We start from the raw sequence: 18,080 nt of genomic DNA on the forward strand, positions 1-18,080 counted from the left end.
TATTTTTTTTCATACTTTCTCTTTTCATCTCTGTGTGTTTTTACATACTCATTTCTTAGTTTGATGTACATTACCCATTTGCTTGTTTTCTTGTCTCCTTTCCATTTCTTCCAAGCTTTGTCTCTTTTATCCTTAGCCTCACTACACCTTTTGTTGTACATACATACATATACCAAGGCTTTTTCCCCCTTACTAGGGAGGTAGCCAAAAAGGAAAAGGTATAAAATCATTCCCACCCATTCCATCCCTGAAAACACTCCACACCCCTCCACCCTCCCTCCCATCTTAGCACCTTTTGTTGTACCAGCTTTTTATGTATGTTCTTTCCATTTTTTGTTGTGGTACATATTTATTTACTCCCTCATTGTAAATATCTTTTAGTATATTCCATTTCTCTTCCATCCTTGTTCCTTCATTTAGGAATTTTTCCTAGTTCGCGTTGCGAAAGAATTTTTTGAGTTTCTCAACTTGTTGTACATTAGTCTTCCTATTCTATGTTTATCATTTCTGCTTTGATCCATTTGCTCTTTTAACTCAAATTCTATTAGTACATGATCACTCTTTCCTATCGGAGTTTTGTAATAAATTTTATCGATAATTTCAGGCTCTGTCATAAGTATTAAATCCAGCCTTGATGGTTCTTCACTACCTCTGTATCTGGTATTTTTCCTTATCCATTGAGTCATTGTGTATTCAATGGTCATGTTGAGCAGGAAGTTGCCCCAGAGTTCCTCTCCACCCTTCACTGTCATTTCCTCCCAACATATTTCTTTTGAATTAAAGTCACCCATGAATACTATATTTCCTCTGTCCTTCAGTATATTAGTTAATTCATATATTGTATCTTCTAATATTTTGGAATTATCACTTTCTGCCCAGGACTGTGTTTTTGGGGGCACATACACCACTACAAATTTTCTACTCTTCATATGTTTGCTTTCAACTTGTATCATAATTGATTCTACATTATTTTTTTCTTCAGTTATTTTTGTTACATTTAAACCTTTATGAGTCAAAATTAGTACTCCGCCACCCTGTTTATCCTTTCTGTTCTTTGTTAAGCAGTTGTATAAACCTTGTCCCACAGTGTTGGGTGGTGGAGTACACTTTAATTTAGTTTCCACTATTCCCATTATGTCTGGTTTTCTAAAGCCAGGTAATCATTTAATTCATTCATTCCTGAAATTATTCCATCTATGTTGGTATAAGCTATTTTGAATTTCCTTTCTCCTCGTCTTTTTCTGTCTTCTTTGTTTCCTTTTTCCTTATATACCATTTTCTGTAAGGATGTTACTAAAGTCCCTTAACCACTTTGGTACAAATAAAATTCTCATGTGCACCATTGGCTGCCATATGTATGATGCATCACACTGCTTGCATTTTAAAGTAGCTGCTGTATTACTCTTTCTCTTTTACTCTGAGTAATAATAACTACAGAAAATGCGATCAAACCAGTTCACAGAATCTGGAGGTAACTCATGTACAACTACAGAAAAAAATATATAATCAAGAGGAAATTGTAAATAGATTAGATTGCAATGGTAAAAAACTTTATACACACACACATACATGGCTCTTCCCAAAAAGTAGAATACAAGTATGGCAAAAAATAGAACTGCCACTTCAAGTTTTTCCATCCCTCTTTCCCAGTGTTGCTTTATAGCATCGTACGAGATCACCTTGACCAATCAGCATTCATTGCCATCGTGATGCCATTGTATGATGCTCTAACTGAAACCGACAAAAGCCAATTGTGCTCCAACACCACCATGACGCTGTCATATGAGTACTCCGCCACCCTGTTTATCCTTTCTGTTCTTTGTTAAGCAGTTGTATAAACCTTGTCCCACAGTGTTGGGTGGTGGAGTACACTTTAATTTAGTTTCCACTATTCCCATTATGTCTGGTTTTCTAAAGCCAGGTAATCATTTAATTCATTCATTCCTGAAATTATTCCATCTATGTTGGTATAAGCTATTTTGAATTTCCTTTCTCCTCGTCTTTTTCTGTCTTCTTTGTTTCCTTTTTCCTTATATACCATTTTCTGTAAGGATGTTACTAAAGTCCCTTAACCACTTTGGTACAAATAAAATTCTCATGTGCACCATTGGCTGCCATATGTATGATGCATCACACTGCTTGCATTTTAAAGTAGCTGCTGTATTACTCTTTCTCTTTTACTCTGAGTAATAATAACTACAGAAAATGCGATCAAACCAGTTCACAGAATCTGGAGGTAACTCATGTACAACTACAGAAAAAAATATATAATCAAGATGCTGACACTGGCATCCTCATGTAATCACTCGTGCCTCATGATGTCTATGTAGGTGTCATCGTACTGAAGACAGTGGCAGATCCAGAAAATAATTTTGGGGGATGCTGAACTATGTATGAGTGAGTGGGAAGTGAGCGAAGCGATCAGAATCAGCTGGGGGATTTGAAATGTGAACAATTTTAGAAGCATTTTGAAGCTATTCGCAAAGGTATATTGAGGAAATTGTAAATAGATTAGATTGCAATGGTAAAAAACTTTATACACACACACATACATGGCTCTTCCCAAAAAGTAGAATACAAGTATGGCAAAAAATAGAACTGCCACTTCAAGTTTTTCCATCCCTCTTTCCCAGTGTTGCTTTATAGCATCGTACGAGATCACCTTGACCAATCAGCATTCATTGCCATCGTGATGCCATTGTATGATGCTCTAACTGAAACCGACAAAAGCCAATTGTGCTCCAACACCACCATGACGCTGTCATATGAATACTTACAGGTCTGGTTCGGCCTTTGGACAGTGTCAATGAAATCCAAAATATGTTAGATTTATATTAAAAGGAAGGTTGGTTTAAATAAAAAATTGAGCAAATAGTTCTTTGACAATGGTATGTTAAAGACAATTTTTTTTTTTTTTTTTTTGGGGGGGGGGCCTTTAGCCAACTCCCCCCCTGGATCCGCCAGTGACTGAAGAAGTTAAGTATTGATTGCTTAGAATTTATTAAATCATTCAGTTCGTTCAAGCCTGTTATTAAGCCATCTATATTTGTGTAAGACACTTAATTTTCTGCTACTTCCATCATGTTTTCTGTTTCCCGTACGTTTTTCTCTGCTATGAACCATTTCCTCACTTTCATATCCACTACTCTCCAATAGAATTTCTCTTTGACTCTGTTCTTTTCTTGTTTTTTTCCTTAACTTTCCAATTGGTGTCTTGTATTAGATTTTATCCACACTTTTAGTTTCTGTTGTAAATATTAAATCTAGTTTTGATGGCTCATTGTTATTTCTGTATCTGGTGTTTTCACTGAGTCATTGTATATTCCATGGTCATGTCCAGTAATACATTACCCCAGAAGTCTTCTCCGCCTTTCATTGTCATGTTCTCCCAACAAATTTTTGTGCAATTAAAGTCCCCCATAATTACCAGATTACCCCTGCCCATTAGTATCTCATTTAATGATTGCCTTGTGTCTTCTAGGATTTTCATATGCTCGTTCTCTTTCCAAGCATTCATTTTTTGGGGCACATAAGTCACCACAAACTTTCTACTTTTCTTGTCCTTGTCTTCGACTTTTATCATGATCAGTTCTACATTACCTGATCGCATGATCATCCTTGTCTAAATCTAAATTGCCTTGGATTTAGTACATTGTTTTTTTTTCATATGACTTACCAATCTAATTTTGATAATTCTTTCACAAATTTTAGCTATCATACTTGTAAGAGAGACCGGTCTATAGTTAGTAGGGTCTTCCTTGTTTCCCCCTTTATATATTGGTATATTTGCTCTTTTCCAATCTTCTGGAACTTTTCCTTCTTTCAGTTAACTGTTTATTAGACTATGTATTTTGTCTGTTAGTTCATTCCTGCATTCTCTCAAAATCCAGTTTGCCATTTCATCTGGTCCATGTGATTTTCTGACATTGAGATTACTCAAGTGATTCATTATTTAATTCCTTGTTACTTCCATCTCTTTCATAGGGGGGACTTTCTCCTCCCACTTGACATCTCTATGTTGTATGTACTCCCTCATAAACACTGAATTAAAATGCTTGTTCATAATTTCTGCCATGTCTATTTCCTCTGTGTATTCAACTCCTCCTTGTCATAGTTTCTCTAATTCTTGTTTGTTTTTCAGTTTGTTGTTTACAATCTGTAAAATAGTTTTGGTTGATTTTTACCTTTTTCTATGACATCTTTTTCATATTTTCTCTTTTCTTCTCTGCACACTTGTACATATTGATTTCTATAACCAGTATATATTTTCCATTTTTCAGGTCTTTTGTTTTTCTCCCATTTTATCCAAGCTTTATCCCTTTTGTCTTTTAACTTGCTACATCTTTTGTTGTACCAACACTTTACATATCCTTAAACTTGTCTTTGTCTTGGAGCATACTTTTCCACTCCTTTATAAATTTTTGTCAAAATATTCCATTTCTCTTCTACTGTTGTTTCCTCCTTGTGTATACTTTCCCAGTCTACTTTTCAAAAGAATTCTCTTATTTGATCAAAATTTGTTTTTCCATACATCAATCTTCCCTTTCTATATTGTGTATTTTTTCCATGTATTTTTCCTCATTTAGTTCCAGTTCAACCAATATGTGGTCACTTTTATTACTGGTGTCTTATATTCAATCTTGTCCACTATTTTGGGTTCTGATGTGATTATTAGGTCCAGTCTTGATGGTTCTTCCTCATTTCTATACCTAGTATTCTCTTGTATCCATTGCATCATTGTATGTTCTACAATCATATCAAGTAGTACCTTTCAATTTTGTCTCTACAATTCCCATTATATCTGGTTCTTTTTCCTTCAGGTAATCATTCAGTTCATTCAAGCCTGTTATTAAGCCATCTATATTTGTGTAAGACATTTAATTTTCTGCTACTTCCATAGTGTTTTCTGTTTCCCTTACATTTTTCTCTGGTATGAACCATCTCCTCACTTTCATATCCACTACTCACCAATAGAATTTCTCTTTGACTGATCTTTTCTCATTTTTTTCCTTAGCTTCTAGTCTTTTTGTTTTCTCATCCTCACATTCCTTTTTATTCATCTCTCTTTTTATCCATACCTGTTTGTATAGATAATTTTTAGCTAGTTTCCCTGATTTTGCTAAGATATTCTCTGCTGTCGTTTGTGACCTGAATTTAACCTTAATTGGTCTGGTCTTATCTGCATTGTATTTCCCTAGTCTATATATTTCTTCAATTTCTTTCCCTGTTTCTTGTTCATCCTCTTGAACTACTAATATCTTGTTTACCTTTTCCTTCTCCTCTTTCACTCTTGTAGTCCTATTTAGATTATGCTTCTCTTACATCCCTTATATAGTTAAACATTTCTTTTTATCCAATAAGTCTCTTACTATATTATTCTTCTCCCTCATCACTTTAATAACTGTGTCCTTAGTTTGTTCTTTCACCTGTTGTTTTACTATATTTCTAAATACAACTTTGTTGTTCTCTCGGACTTTTCTCCAACCCTGTACCTCTTTTGCTATGGACTCTTTATTTTCTTTATTCTTCTTCTTTAATTCCTCATTCTCATATTTTACTTCTTTTAACTGTCTTTTTAATTGTTCTATTTCTGTATTTAGGTTTTGGTTTTCCTTCTTTAGTTCTTACAATTTATCAACTCTTTGTGTAATCCATGTAAGTTGACTGAACCTAACCTCCCATTGTTTGCTCATTTTCTCTAGTTTTTCCTCTAGACTTGCTAATTGGGGGAGGTTGTCATCCCCTCCCTTATTAAATCCATAGAAATAATTATCTCCACTTTCTATTGTGTTGTTCTTATCTATATTTCTAATTGTAATGCCTTTACTGATTTGTTCGACTTCACCTGTGTCATCTGCAGACCTTTTGTTTACATTCCTTTTGACGTCCGGGGGAGCCCATTTGTCTCCATTTTCTTCCATTTTCCACAATAATCCCTCCCCTTCTCCTTTTTCTTCCCCTTCCCACTACACAATGAGCTTTCCCCTTCCCTATTAATACAACACAGGTACTCCCACATTGTTGAAATCTATGAATTTTTTTTCTTTCTGAAGTTCCAATCGTCGCCGTTTCTCTGCCAATCGTGTATTTACCTTGTATTTTATGGGAAGGGGAGCTATGCTTGTGGTGCCCCATCTTCATATCTCATTTTATCTAGACTGTTTTTAAATTTGTGTATTTTTTTGCATACATCACATTCTTATCTAACTTGTTCCAAACATCTATTACCCTGTGGGGAAAGCTGTTCTTTTTCAGGTCTCTTCTATAACTGTCTTTCTTGATTTTCTTTCCGTGTCCTCTTGTATGTCTACTATCCCATTTTATTAGATCCTCTCTATCAATAGTTTCTATGCCTTTCATGATTCTATAAATAGTTATCAAGTCTCCTCTCTCTCTTCTTTGCTCCAATGTCTGTAGCTCAAGTTTTGCTAGTCTCTCTTCATATGATAGTTTTGAGAGTGTTGTTGCCAATTTCATAATTGCTCTTTGTATTCTTTCAAGTTTTGTTATAATTTTTTTTGTACTTGGTGACCATGTCGTTGCTGCATACTCCAATCTTGGTCTTATCAAAGTGACTAGTATTTTCTTCACCATTTCTTCATCCAAGTATGTAAATGCCACTTTGATTGTTCCTATTAGATTATAAGTTTCTCCAAAAATTTTGTTTATATGTTTCTCAGGGGACATATTATAATAATGACTCCCAGGTCCTTCTCATTTTTTACTTTTTTAATTTCTTCTTCTCCCAATTTATATGATCCCACTATTCTTTTTTTGCTTCTTCCAAATTCCATTATACTACACTTCTTAGTATTGAACTCCATCTCCCACTTCCTACTCCACTCCCATACTTTATTAAGATCACTCTGTAACGACTCACAATCTTCTTCAGTGTTCACTTTTTTCAACAATTTTGCATCATCCGCAAAGAAGCTCATATAACTTTCAATTCCTTTATCCATATAATTAATATATATAGAAAACATTATTGGGGCCAGGACTTTTCCTTGTGGAACTCCACTTATCACTTCATCCCAATTAGAGTGTCTCTTATCACCACTCTCATTTTTCTTTCATGCAAGAAGTCTTCCATCCACTTCAGCAGTTTGCCCTGTATTCCTCCTGCAGTTTCTAATTTTTTTTAGCAACTTCTTATGTGGCATCTTATCAAAAGCTTTTTTCAGGTCTAGAAATGCACAATCAGCCCATCCATTTCTTTCTTGTGTTACATCTATTAGCCTTGAATAGAAACACATTAAGTTTGTGATGCATGATCGTCCTTGTCTGAATCCAAATTGCCTTGGATTTAGTACGTTATTCTTTTCCAAATGCCTTACCCATCTATTTTTGATAAGTCTTTCACAAATTTTAGCTATCATACTTGTAAGAGAGACTGGTCTATAGTTAGTAGGGTCTACCTTGTTTCCCACTTTATATATAGGTACTATATTTGCCCTTTTCCAATCTTTTGGAACTTTTCCTTCTTTCAATGAACTGTTTATTTATTTTGTCTGTTAGTTCATTCCTGCATTCTCTCAAAATCCAGTTTGCCATTTCATCTGGTCCATGTGATTTTCTGACATTGAGATTACTCAAGTGATTCATTATTTCATTCCTTGATACCTCTCTCTCTTTCATAGGGGGGACTTTCTTCTCCCACTCGATATCTCTAGGTTGTATGTTTTCTCTCGTAAACACCGATTTAAAATGCTTGTTCATAATTTCTGCCATTTCTGTTTCCTCTGTGTATTCAACTCCTCCTTGTCATAGTTTCTCTAATTCTTGTTTGTTTTTCAGGTTGTTTACAAATTTGTATAATAGGTTTGGTTGATTTTTACCTTTTTCTATGACATCTTTTTCATATTTTCTCTTTTCTTCTCTGCACACTTGTACATATTCATTTCTATAACTAGCATATGTTTTCCATTTTTCAGGTCTTTTGTATTTTTTCCATTTTATCCAAGCTTTATCCCTTTTGTCTTTTAACTTGCTACATCTTTTGTTGTACCAACACTTTACATATTCTTTTTCTTGTTTTTGTCTTGGAACATACTTTACCACTCCTTTATAATTTTTTGTCAAAATATTCCATTTCTCTTCTACTGTTGTTTCCTCCTTGTGTATTCTTTCCCAGTCTGCTTTTAAAAAGAATTATCTTATTTTATAAAAAAAAAAAATCATACATCAATCTTCCCTTTCTATATTGTTCATTTTTTCCATGTATTTTTCCTCATTTAGTTCCAGTTCAACCAATATGTGGTCACTTTTAGTTATTGGTGTCCTATATTTAATCTTGTTCACTATTTGGGGTTCTGATGTGATTATTAGGTCCAGTCTCGATGGTTCTTCCTCATTTCTATACCTAGTATTCTCTTGTATCCATTGTGTCATTGTTCTATAATCATATCAAGTAGTACACTTTCCCATAGGTCGTCTCCACCCTTCACTGTCATCTCTTCCCAGCAGATTTGCTTACAATTAAAGTCACCCATTATAACTATTCTTCGTCCATCTTCCATTATCTTATTTAGTGTTATCCTTGTGTCTTCTAACATACTTTTGTGTTCTCTCTCTTCCCACGAAGCCGTTTTAGGAGGCACATAATTTACTACAAACTTCCCGCTCTTCCCATCCTTGTCCTCCACTTCCATCACAATCATCTCTACTCCATTCTTTCCATATGTGACATTCCTCACATTTATATCCTTCTTAGTCAGGAACATAACTCCACCACCTTGTTTTACTTCTCTGTTTCTAATCCAATAATTATATACACCATGTCCTACACTGTCGGGTGGTAATGGACCTTTCAATTTTGTCTCTACAATTCCCATTATGTCCGGTTCTTTTACCTTCAGGTAATCATTCACTTCATTCAAGCCTGTTATTAAGCCATCTATGTTTGTGTAAGACACTTTTAATTTTCTGCTACCTCCATTGTGTTTTCTGTTTCCTTTCTGTTTTTCTCTGCTATGAACCATTTCCTCACTTTCATATTCACTACTCTCCAATAGAATTTCTCTTTTTCTGACTCTGTTCTTTTCTCGTTTTTTTCCTTAGCTTCTAGTCTTTTTGTGTTCTCATCCTCTCCTTCCTCTTTATTTATTTATCTTTTTATCCATACCTGTTTATGTTGATCACTGTGTGCTACTTTCCCTGTTTTTGCTAAGATATTCTCTGCAGTCGTTTGTGACATGAATAACCTTAATAGGTCCAGTCTTATCTGTATTGTATTTCCCTAGTCTATATATTTCTTCTATTCATTTCCCTGTTTCTGGTTCATCTTCTTGAACTACTTCTAATATCTTATTTACTTTTTCCTTTTCCTCCTTTATTCTTGTAGTCCTATTTGGATTATACTTCTCTTCCATCCCTAATATAATTATACATTTCTTTTTATCTGCTAAGTCTCTTACTATATTCTCCTTCTCCCTCATCACTTTAATAACTGTGTCCTTAGTTTGTTCTTTCATCTGCTGTTCCACTATACCTCTAAATTTAATTTTATTGTTCTCTTGTACTTTTTTCCAACCACTTCCTCTTTTGCTATGGACTCTTTATTCTTTTTATTATTCTTTAATTCCTCATTCTCATCCTTTACTTCTCTTAACTGTCTTTTTAATTCTTCTATTTCTTTAGTTAGGTTTTGATTCTCCTTCTTTAGTTCTTCCAGTTTATCAACTCTGGGTAACTAGCATTAATTGGTTAAACCTGACCTGCCATGTTTCGTTCATTTCTTTTAGTTTCTCCTCTAAATTTACTAGTCGGGGGAGGTTGTCATTTCCTCCCTCATTAAATCCATAGAAATAATTATCTTCACCTTCCATTGCACTGCTCTTATCTATATTTCTAATTTTTACATTTTTACTAATCTCTTCGACTTCACCACTGTTGTGTGCCCCTCTCGTGTTGACATGCTGTCTGACCTCCTGGGCCCATTCATCCCCTTCCTCATTTCCTTCCATTTTCCTCAGTAATCCCTCCCCTTCTTTTTCTTCACCTTCCCACTACACCACGAGCTTTCCCCTTTGCTATTAATGCAACACAGGTACTCCCTCATCATTGAGATCCACAAAAATTGTAGATTTTTCCAGAGTCCAAACTTAGTTGTCACTTTGACTGACGTGTGTGTATTTACCTAGTTGTATTGTATGGGAAGGGGAGCTATGCTCGTGGTGTCCTGTCTTCATATCTCATTTTATCTAAACTGTTTTTAAATTCATGTATTGTTTTTGCACACACCACTTTCTCATCTAACTTATTCCAAATGTCTATTACTCTGTGAGGAAAGCTGTTCTTTTTCAGATCTCTTCTATAGCTGTCTTTCTTGATTTTCTTTCCATGTCCTCTTGTATTTCTATCATCCCATTTTATTAGATCCTCTCTATCAATAGTTTCTATGCCTTTCGTGATTCTGTAAATAGTTATAAAATATCCTCTTTCTCTTCTTTGCTCTAATGTTTGTAGCTCAAGTTTTGCTAGTCTCTCTTCATATGATAGTTTTGAGAGTGTTGGTGCCAATGTTGTAATTGCTCTTTGTATTCTTTCAAGTTTTGTTATACATTTTTTTTTGTACTTTGTGACCACATCGTTGCTGCATATTCCAATCTTGGTCTTATCAAAGTGATTAGTATTTTCTTCACCATTTCTTCATCCAGGTATGTAAATGCCACTTTGATTGTTCGTATTAAATTATAAGTTTCTCCAAAAATCTTGTTTATATGTTTCTCATGTGACATATTCATAATAATGACTCCCAGGTCCTTCTCATCTTCTACTTTTTTTTATTCCTTCTTCTCCCAATTTATATGATCCTATTATTCTTTTGCTTTTCCCAAATTCCATTATACTACACTTCTTAGTATTGAACTCCATCTCCCACTTCCTACTCCATTCCCATACTTTATTGAGATCACTTTGTAGTGACTCACAATCTTCTTCAGTGTTCACTTTTTTTTTCAACAGTTTTGCATCATCTGCAAAGAAGCTCATATAACTTTAAATTTCTTCATCCATATAATCAATATATATAGCAAACATTATTGGGGCCAGAACTGTTCCTTGTGGAACACCACTTATTACTTCATCCCAATTTGAGTGTTTGTCTCTTATCACTACTCTCATTTTTCTTTCTTGCAAAAAGTCTTCCATCCATTTAAGCAGTTTGCCCTGTATTCCTCCTGCAGTTTCTAATTTCTTAAGCAACTTCTTATGTGGTACTTTGTCAAAAGCTTTTTTCAGGTCTAGAATTGCACAATCAGCCCATCCATCTCTTTCTTGTATTATATCTATTAGCCTTGAATAGAAACATATTAAATTGGTGACGCATGATCGTCCTTGTCTGAATCCAAATTGTCTTGGATTTAGCACGTTTTTTTTTCTAAATACTTTACCCATCTATTTTTGACAATTCTTTCACAAATTTTTGCTATTGTACTTGTTAGAGAGACTGGTCTATAGTTGGTAGGGTCTTCTTTATTTCCCCCTTTATATGTAGGTACTATATTTGCCCTTTTCCAATCTTTTGGAACTTTTCCTTCTTTCAATGAACTGTTTATTATGCTATGTATTTTGTCTGCCAGTTCATTCCTGCATTCTTTCAAAATCCAGTTTGCTATTTCATCTAGTCCATGCAATTTTCTGACATCAAGATTACTCAAGTGTTTCAATATTTCATTCTTTGTTACTTCTATTTCTTTCATAGGGGGGACTTTCTCTTCCCATTCAATCTCTCCAAGTTGTATGTTCTCCCTTGTAAACACCGATTTTAAATGCTTGTTCATAATTTCTGCTATTTCTATTTCCTCTGTGTATTCAACTCCTTGTTGTAGTTTCTCTAAATCTTGTTTGTTTTTCACTTTGTTATATACAAATCTGTAAAATAGTTTTGGTTGGTCTTTACATTTTTCTATGACATCTTTTTCATATGTCTTTTTTCTTCTCTGCACACTTGTACATATTCATTTCTATAACTAGTATATATTTTCAATTTTTCAGGTCTTTTGACTTTTTTCCATTTTGTCCAAGCTTTATCTCTTTTGTCTTTTAACGCCCTACAATTTTTGTTGTACCAGCACTTTACATATTTTTTTTCTTGTTTTTGTCTTGGGACATACTTTTCCACTCCTTGTGTGTGTATATATATATATATATATATATGTATATGTATATATATATATATATATATATATATATATATATATATATATATATATATATATATATACTATATATATATACATACAGACGCTCCTCAACTTACGTTTTAGTTACGTTCCGGACGGCTGAACATAAGCTGAAAATGAACGTAAGTTGTTACTGTACGTTCTAGTAATGTATGACCGTTCATACTGTACTATGCATCCTTAAATTCTATTACCGTATCTTATAAAACACCCCTAAATAATTAATTATACACATAACATTGTAAAATACAGTAAACATCCACTTATCCGAACTCCAAGGGGGATTAGAAATGTCCGATTAACCGAAATGTTCGGTTAATCCGACTTTGTATAGTTCATTCCTGTAGAGTTTTATGCGGTAATGTCAGCTGCAATATTCGTACCTGTAAACTTAACATACACATGGAAATACTTAAAATAGTTCATAAACATATTCTATAGAGTATAAACAGCCGATCAGGTGTAAACATGGAGTGTGCTGCCACCGTGTGAGCACTTAGTGAAGCTTGCGGGTGGCGCGGGGGTGGCGGAAGAGGCGGCGGGGTGTTTGAATGTTCGGTTGAGATCCAAATACGTTCGGATGAAGCGATGAAAATGTTCGTTTAATGCGATTATTCGGTTAAAACGCGTTCGGATGAGCACGAGTTTACTGTAACATTAATTTCAAATAAATTAAATTCAAGCAACATAAATGGAGATGGTGGAGGAGGAGGCAAGGCACGTTCAGTCTGTTGTTTGTGCCATGTAAACAATGGACGCAGCGTCATGCGCAAGTATCGTTTGAACTATGGAGAGCGTGCTAAACTAAAAAATTCACTCAATTTTTTTTTTTTTTTTTTTACAATTTTTTTTACAGTCAGTTCAAACGTAAAATCGAAAAAACGTAAAACGAATGAACGTAAGTAGAGGAGCGTCTGTATACATATATACTGTATATATATACATATATATATACAAAAATATATATATATTTATATATATATATATATATATATATATATATATATATATAAATATTTCCTACTCCAGTCTGCTGTCTCACCCAACTTGTTCTCTTTCTGTGCATTCCTTTGTTTTGTCTCCATCACCTTTGTCAGTTTACAAATCCCATGCCCATAGATTGTTATTGGCAGAATGCATCGATTATAAACTTTACGTTTTAAAGGTAGAGAGTCTCTCATGATTCTATTATACTAACCAAACATTTCAGGGAATGCTATGAAAGAGGCCTTTGTTCAGAAGTGGACTCAGGATGGCTGACTATATATATGTATATATATATAGTTCATTTTATTATTATTATTTTTTCATCTTCTAGCTGGAATGTAGAGTGTGTGAGGAAGTCTTCAGCTTTGGAGGGGACAAGGTTCCACGTCTTCTGTTTTGTGGACATACACTCTGCCATGCTTGCCTACTGAGACTCCCAATACATGACAACAATATACATTGTCCTTTTGACAGACAACCAACTCCAATAGGTAATGGAATGCCGTATGTTTTAACAGAATCAACTTATGTTGTTTCACTGAATGAAGGAAAATTTCACTCTGACTATTTTAGACCTTATATATTCTCTTACTGCTTAATCTGTTCCAGGTGCCTCTGGTGTTTGGGGCCTCAAGAAAAACTTTGCCCTGCTTGAACTTTTAGAAAGATTATCATTATCGAGATCTGATACCATTTTATCTCCAGAAGTTCTTGGCAAACAGAAACAAGTGAGCAGACTTTTTTGTGGTAATAGTCATTATATAGGATTGTTACAAGGAATAATCAGCAATGTAAATTCCATGAACTTATGAATAATGTTTTATAATTCTGTATATAATCTCTCTACCTCTCTCTTTCTCTCTCTCTACTTCTGTTTCTTTCTCTAATTCTGTCCTCTCTCTCTCTCTCTCTCTCTCTCTCTCTCTCTCTCTCTCTCTCTCTCTCTCTCTCTCTCTCTCTCTCTCTCTCTCTCTCTCTCTCTCTCTCTCTCTCTCTCTCTCTCTCTCTCTCTCTCTCTCTCTCTCTCTCTCTCTCTCCCCTCTCTCTCTCTCTCTCTCTCTCTCTCTCTCTCTCTCTCTCTCTCTCTCTCTCTCTCTCTCTCTCTCTCTCTCTCTCTCTCTCTCTCTCTCTCTCTCTCTCTCTCTCTCTCTCTCTCTCTCTCTCTCTCCTCTCTTTCTCCTCTCTTTCTCTCTTTCTCCTCTCTCTCTCTCTGTCTCTCTCTCTCTCTCTCTCTCTCTATCTCTATCCCTTTCCCTCTTTAATATTCTTTCCCTCTACTTCTGTTGCTCTGAAAATGAATTTGGTTTATTTTTTGTTTCAGTGTGCAAGGATTAATATAATATAGTGATAGCTTTGTATATTAATTTGAATTTTAGCTTGGTGTTTCATGTGATGAAGATGAGGACCATTTAGCAGTTCTTTACTGTACAGTATGTGCATCTCATTTGTGCTTAGAATGCTCAGAGAAGACTCACTCAACGAAGACTCTACACAAGCACAAACGCATCCCACTTTCAGGTTAGTGATGTGAATGTCATATGTATTTGATCATACTCATGAAATTTGATTTTATTTAATTAGATTTGATATGAACACTCTCCTTCCCCCTCTTTCTCTCTCTCCCATACTCTCTCTCTCTCTCTCTTTCTCTGTCTCTCTCATCTTGAGTCTTTCATTTATGAATATATATATATATATATATATATATATATATATATATATATATATATATATATATATATATATATATATATATATATATATAAGTATGTATGTATGTATAAAAGAACCTGGAAACTACAGACCCAAGGTTGGGGCTAATGGTCCATGTGTTGAATGTAGCATATATAAATAAAGGGTCTTTCTAATTACCAACAACTACTGTCAAATCCAATAGTATTAATTATTTTTAGTAAAATGGGCAAGAATAAAATATTTGTGCTAAATCTGATCATATCTGCAAGTTTTAAAACATTTGGCCATATCAATATCAAGATTAAAGATGTGATACACTACTGACAACTCATAGCTCGATGTGAGTTTCAAGACTCCATGTTTGTCATTGCTTTTTGTAGAAGATGAACTAACAGAACTCTGAGGGTGGATTTATCTTGAATGTTGAGTTGTAGGAGTGGGGCTAGGACTAAATATATTGTGTTAAATGAGTACATTTTATTTATTCATTTATTTATTTATTTTTTACCATATATATCTACATGCTTGAAGGTATGTGGCCATGTCAATATCAATAAATTAATGCAGATTTCCAATATGCCCTGGATATGCTGATTTGACTAACAACACAAGCTACAAGGCAGTTCATGGCATCTTGAAGCTCTTATCAAGTTGTTGACTCACATCTTGATTATCTCAATATGGATGCAGCCAAATGCTTTAAAAATTACAGAAATGATAAACTATGGCACAAATAATTGATTTATCCCAATATTAACAAAAACATTTAATATCATCAAAGTTGTTGGCTGTTGCCTGCAATTAATGCAACTACAAATAAACACATAATCATACAACCATGCCCTAAATCTAAGTACAGTATTGATATGATATTACCATTTAAAAGAATGTTCAGTAATGTAACCCTAAGTACATATATGAGCACATGAGATAGTCTAAAACAACTAAAACATTGAAAGCATCTTGTGTTGCCACAATTCTGCAGGAATTTTCATATTTTGGTTGAAATATTTATTTTTCATAATTTGTCCATAGTAACGGAAGTCTATTGCTTCAGTGTCTGTACTTTCTGGGTTCTGTGTATGTATATGTAGATGGAGAGGAGGGGGTCACCGAGTAAATGAAGCAGCCTTGTTGTGGATGTGCTGTGTCTTGCTGCATTGTTTCTGACCCAGGTCGATGGGTGGGATGCAGGGATCACCATCCAGGAGGAGCCAAGATGAGAGGGAGGGAGGCTTGGTGAAGGAGGGGTAGATTGGGTTGGGATAAGATGGATGGGAGTGAAATTATGCCTTTTGACTTTGTCTACCTCCCTTGTAAGGGGGAAAAAGCTCTTGGTATATGTATGTATGTATATATATATATATATATATATATATATATATATATATATATATATATATATATATATATATATATATATATATATATATATATATATACAGTATATAATCAACCAATCAATCAGCCATGCTGAGACCATTAATGAACAAAGGCTTCTTTTATAGCATTCCATGATTCACACAACTGCACCAACCACTGCCACCTCACATCAGCAAACTTCACTATCTTATCTCTCCACCTTCTGGCTGGTCTCCCTCTTCCATGCCTCCCATCTTGAAGCATCCACTCAATGACACATTTGCTTCATTGCTTATCAGTCGATCACACTAACTTACCTGTCCAATTCTGCTTTCTCTCTTTTACTGCCTCTACAACATCACTCTAGTCTGCTCTCTCATCCAATTTACTCTCTTTTGGTCTCTCAGCATTATTCCCATATTCTCTCCTTTCTTCTCTCTACATTCCTTAGCTTCATCTCCATTGCCTTTGTTAGTTTCTGAGTCTCATACTCATAGATTATTGCTAGCAGAACGCATTGATTGTAAACTTTGTGTTTCAAGCATAAAAGTAGAGGGCCTCTCAGGAATTTATTATACCACTTTCCAGCCAATTGTAATATGCCTTTTTATTTCATTATCATGATCTTTGGTCACTTTCACCATCAAGCCTAAATAATTATATTCTTCAACTTCTTCAAGACTCACCATCAGTTATAATCTTTTTACTTTGAACTTTTGTGTTGAACATTACTTTGGTTTTACTCATTCATTTTTAAACTTTGAGACTTTGTTCAGATCACTCAACATATCTTGCAAGTCTTCTGCTCTTTCTGAAATAAGAATAATGTTATCTGCAAATCTTATGTGGTTAAAATATTCACTCATCAATCTTCAAACCTTTCTCTTCTCAACTCAACCTTCTGAAAATCTCTTCCAAGCAAGCTGTAAATAATTTGGGTGAAATTGTATCACCTTGCGGTACCCGTCTTTCGATCTTTATCTTTTTTATATCTTTATGTATCATACTACAGTGGTACTTTTGCATGAGTTTTTTCTAGAACCCTTATGATCTGTTTGTTTACAACCTGCTTGTGTAGCAAGTTTAGTATCGCTGTTTGTTCTACCAAGTCAAAGACTTTCTCGTAATCTACAAAAGCTAAACAAAAAGGTATATGGTACAGGTAAACGTCGACTTACGATGGCCGCGACTTACGATTGTTCGACTTTACGATGACGACGACGACGACGACGATATGATAATTTAACCCCTTCCATACGGTGCCGCACACGTAGGCGTCATGAGGAGCAAGTGGATTCGCGACGCTGCCATATCGGCGTCTTGATTATATTTATTGTAGTCGCCCCTGTGTTTTTACATTCTCTCAAATGTGCCCTAAATCCCATTCTCTGTGGTTTTCAAAATTCGCGGGTGAAAGAGAGAACGATCGATATAAGCGGTGACTATATTTTATGATGCGAGTATTATTACGTCACGTCGTACGGCTGGCATTGGCTGCTGCCCGCGAGATTTAAGTTCCGTACTGAAAATACATATTATAGTGTTTGAATATGGTAAAAAGGATAAAAATAATTAAATAAACTACTGTACATGTTTAATAGGCTATATTCAGTATCTCTGGTGGTTAATATACAGGTAGGCTAGGTACAGTGACCACGGAACAGAGTGGGGATCGACTTATGATGAGATCGTCTTACGATGGCTCTATCGAAACCTAATGCCATCGTAAGTCGACGTTTACCTGTATTCTTCTTTTTATGAAAGTAGCAGTTGCCGACAAGACTGACGAGTTAAACACCATATGAGGACGGAGCCTTTATTTGTACGACATTTCGCTTATTACAGCTTTTT

The 18,080-nt window shown here is 34.8% G+C and overlaps 1 protein-coding gene across 3 annotated transcripts in view; it reads left to right on the plus strand.

Moving 5' to 3' along the window:
* The window catches only part of LOC143029698 (E3 ubiquitin-protein ligase TRIM23-like), a 144,225-nt gene that overhangs the window by 8,267 nt on the left and 117,878 nt on the right, over nt 1-18,080 (plus strand). For all 3 annotated transcript variants that reach the window (XM_076192537.1, XM_076192539.1, XM_076192538.1), the window contains exons 2-4: nt 13,504-13,663; nt 13,782-13,900; nt 14,549-14,690. In XM_076192537.1, the coding sequence (XP_076048652.1) occupies nt 13,504-13,663; nt 13,782-13,900; nt 14,549-14,690 (421 nt within the window). The remainder of the gene's footprint in view (nt 1-13,503; nt 13,664-13,781; nt 13,901-14,548; nt 14,691-18,080) is intronic.

This window comes from Oratosquilla oratoria, chromosome 11, assembly GCF_046742065.1.
Source record: "Oratosquilla oratoria isolate Oo_2021 chromosome 11, ASM4674206v1, whole genome shotgun sequence".
NCBI lineage: Eukaryota > Metazoa > Arthropoda > Malacostraca > Stomatopoda > Squillidae > Oratosquilla > Oratosquilla oratoria.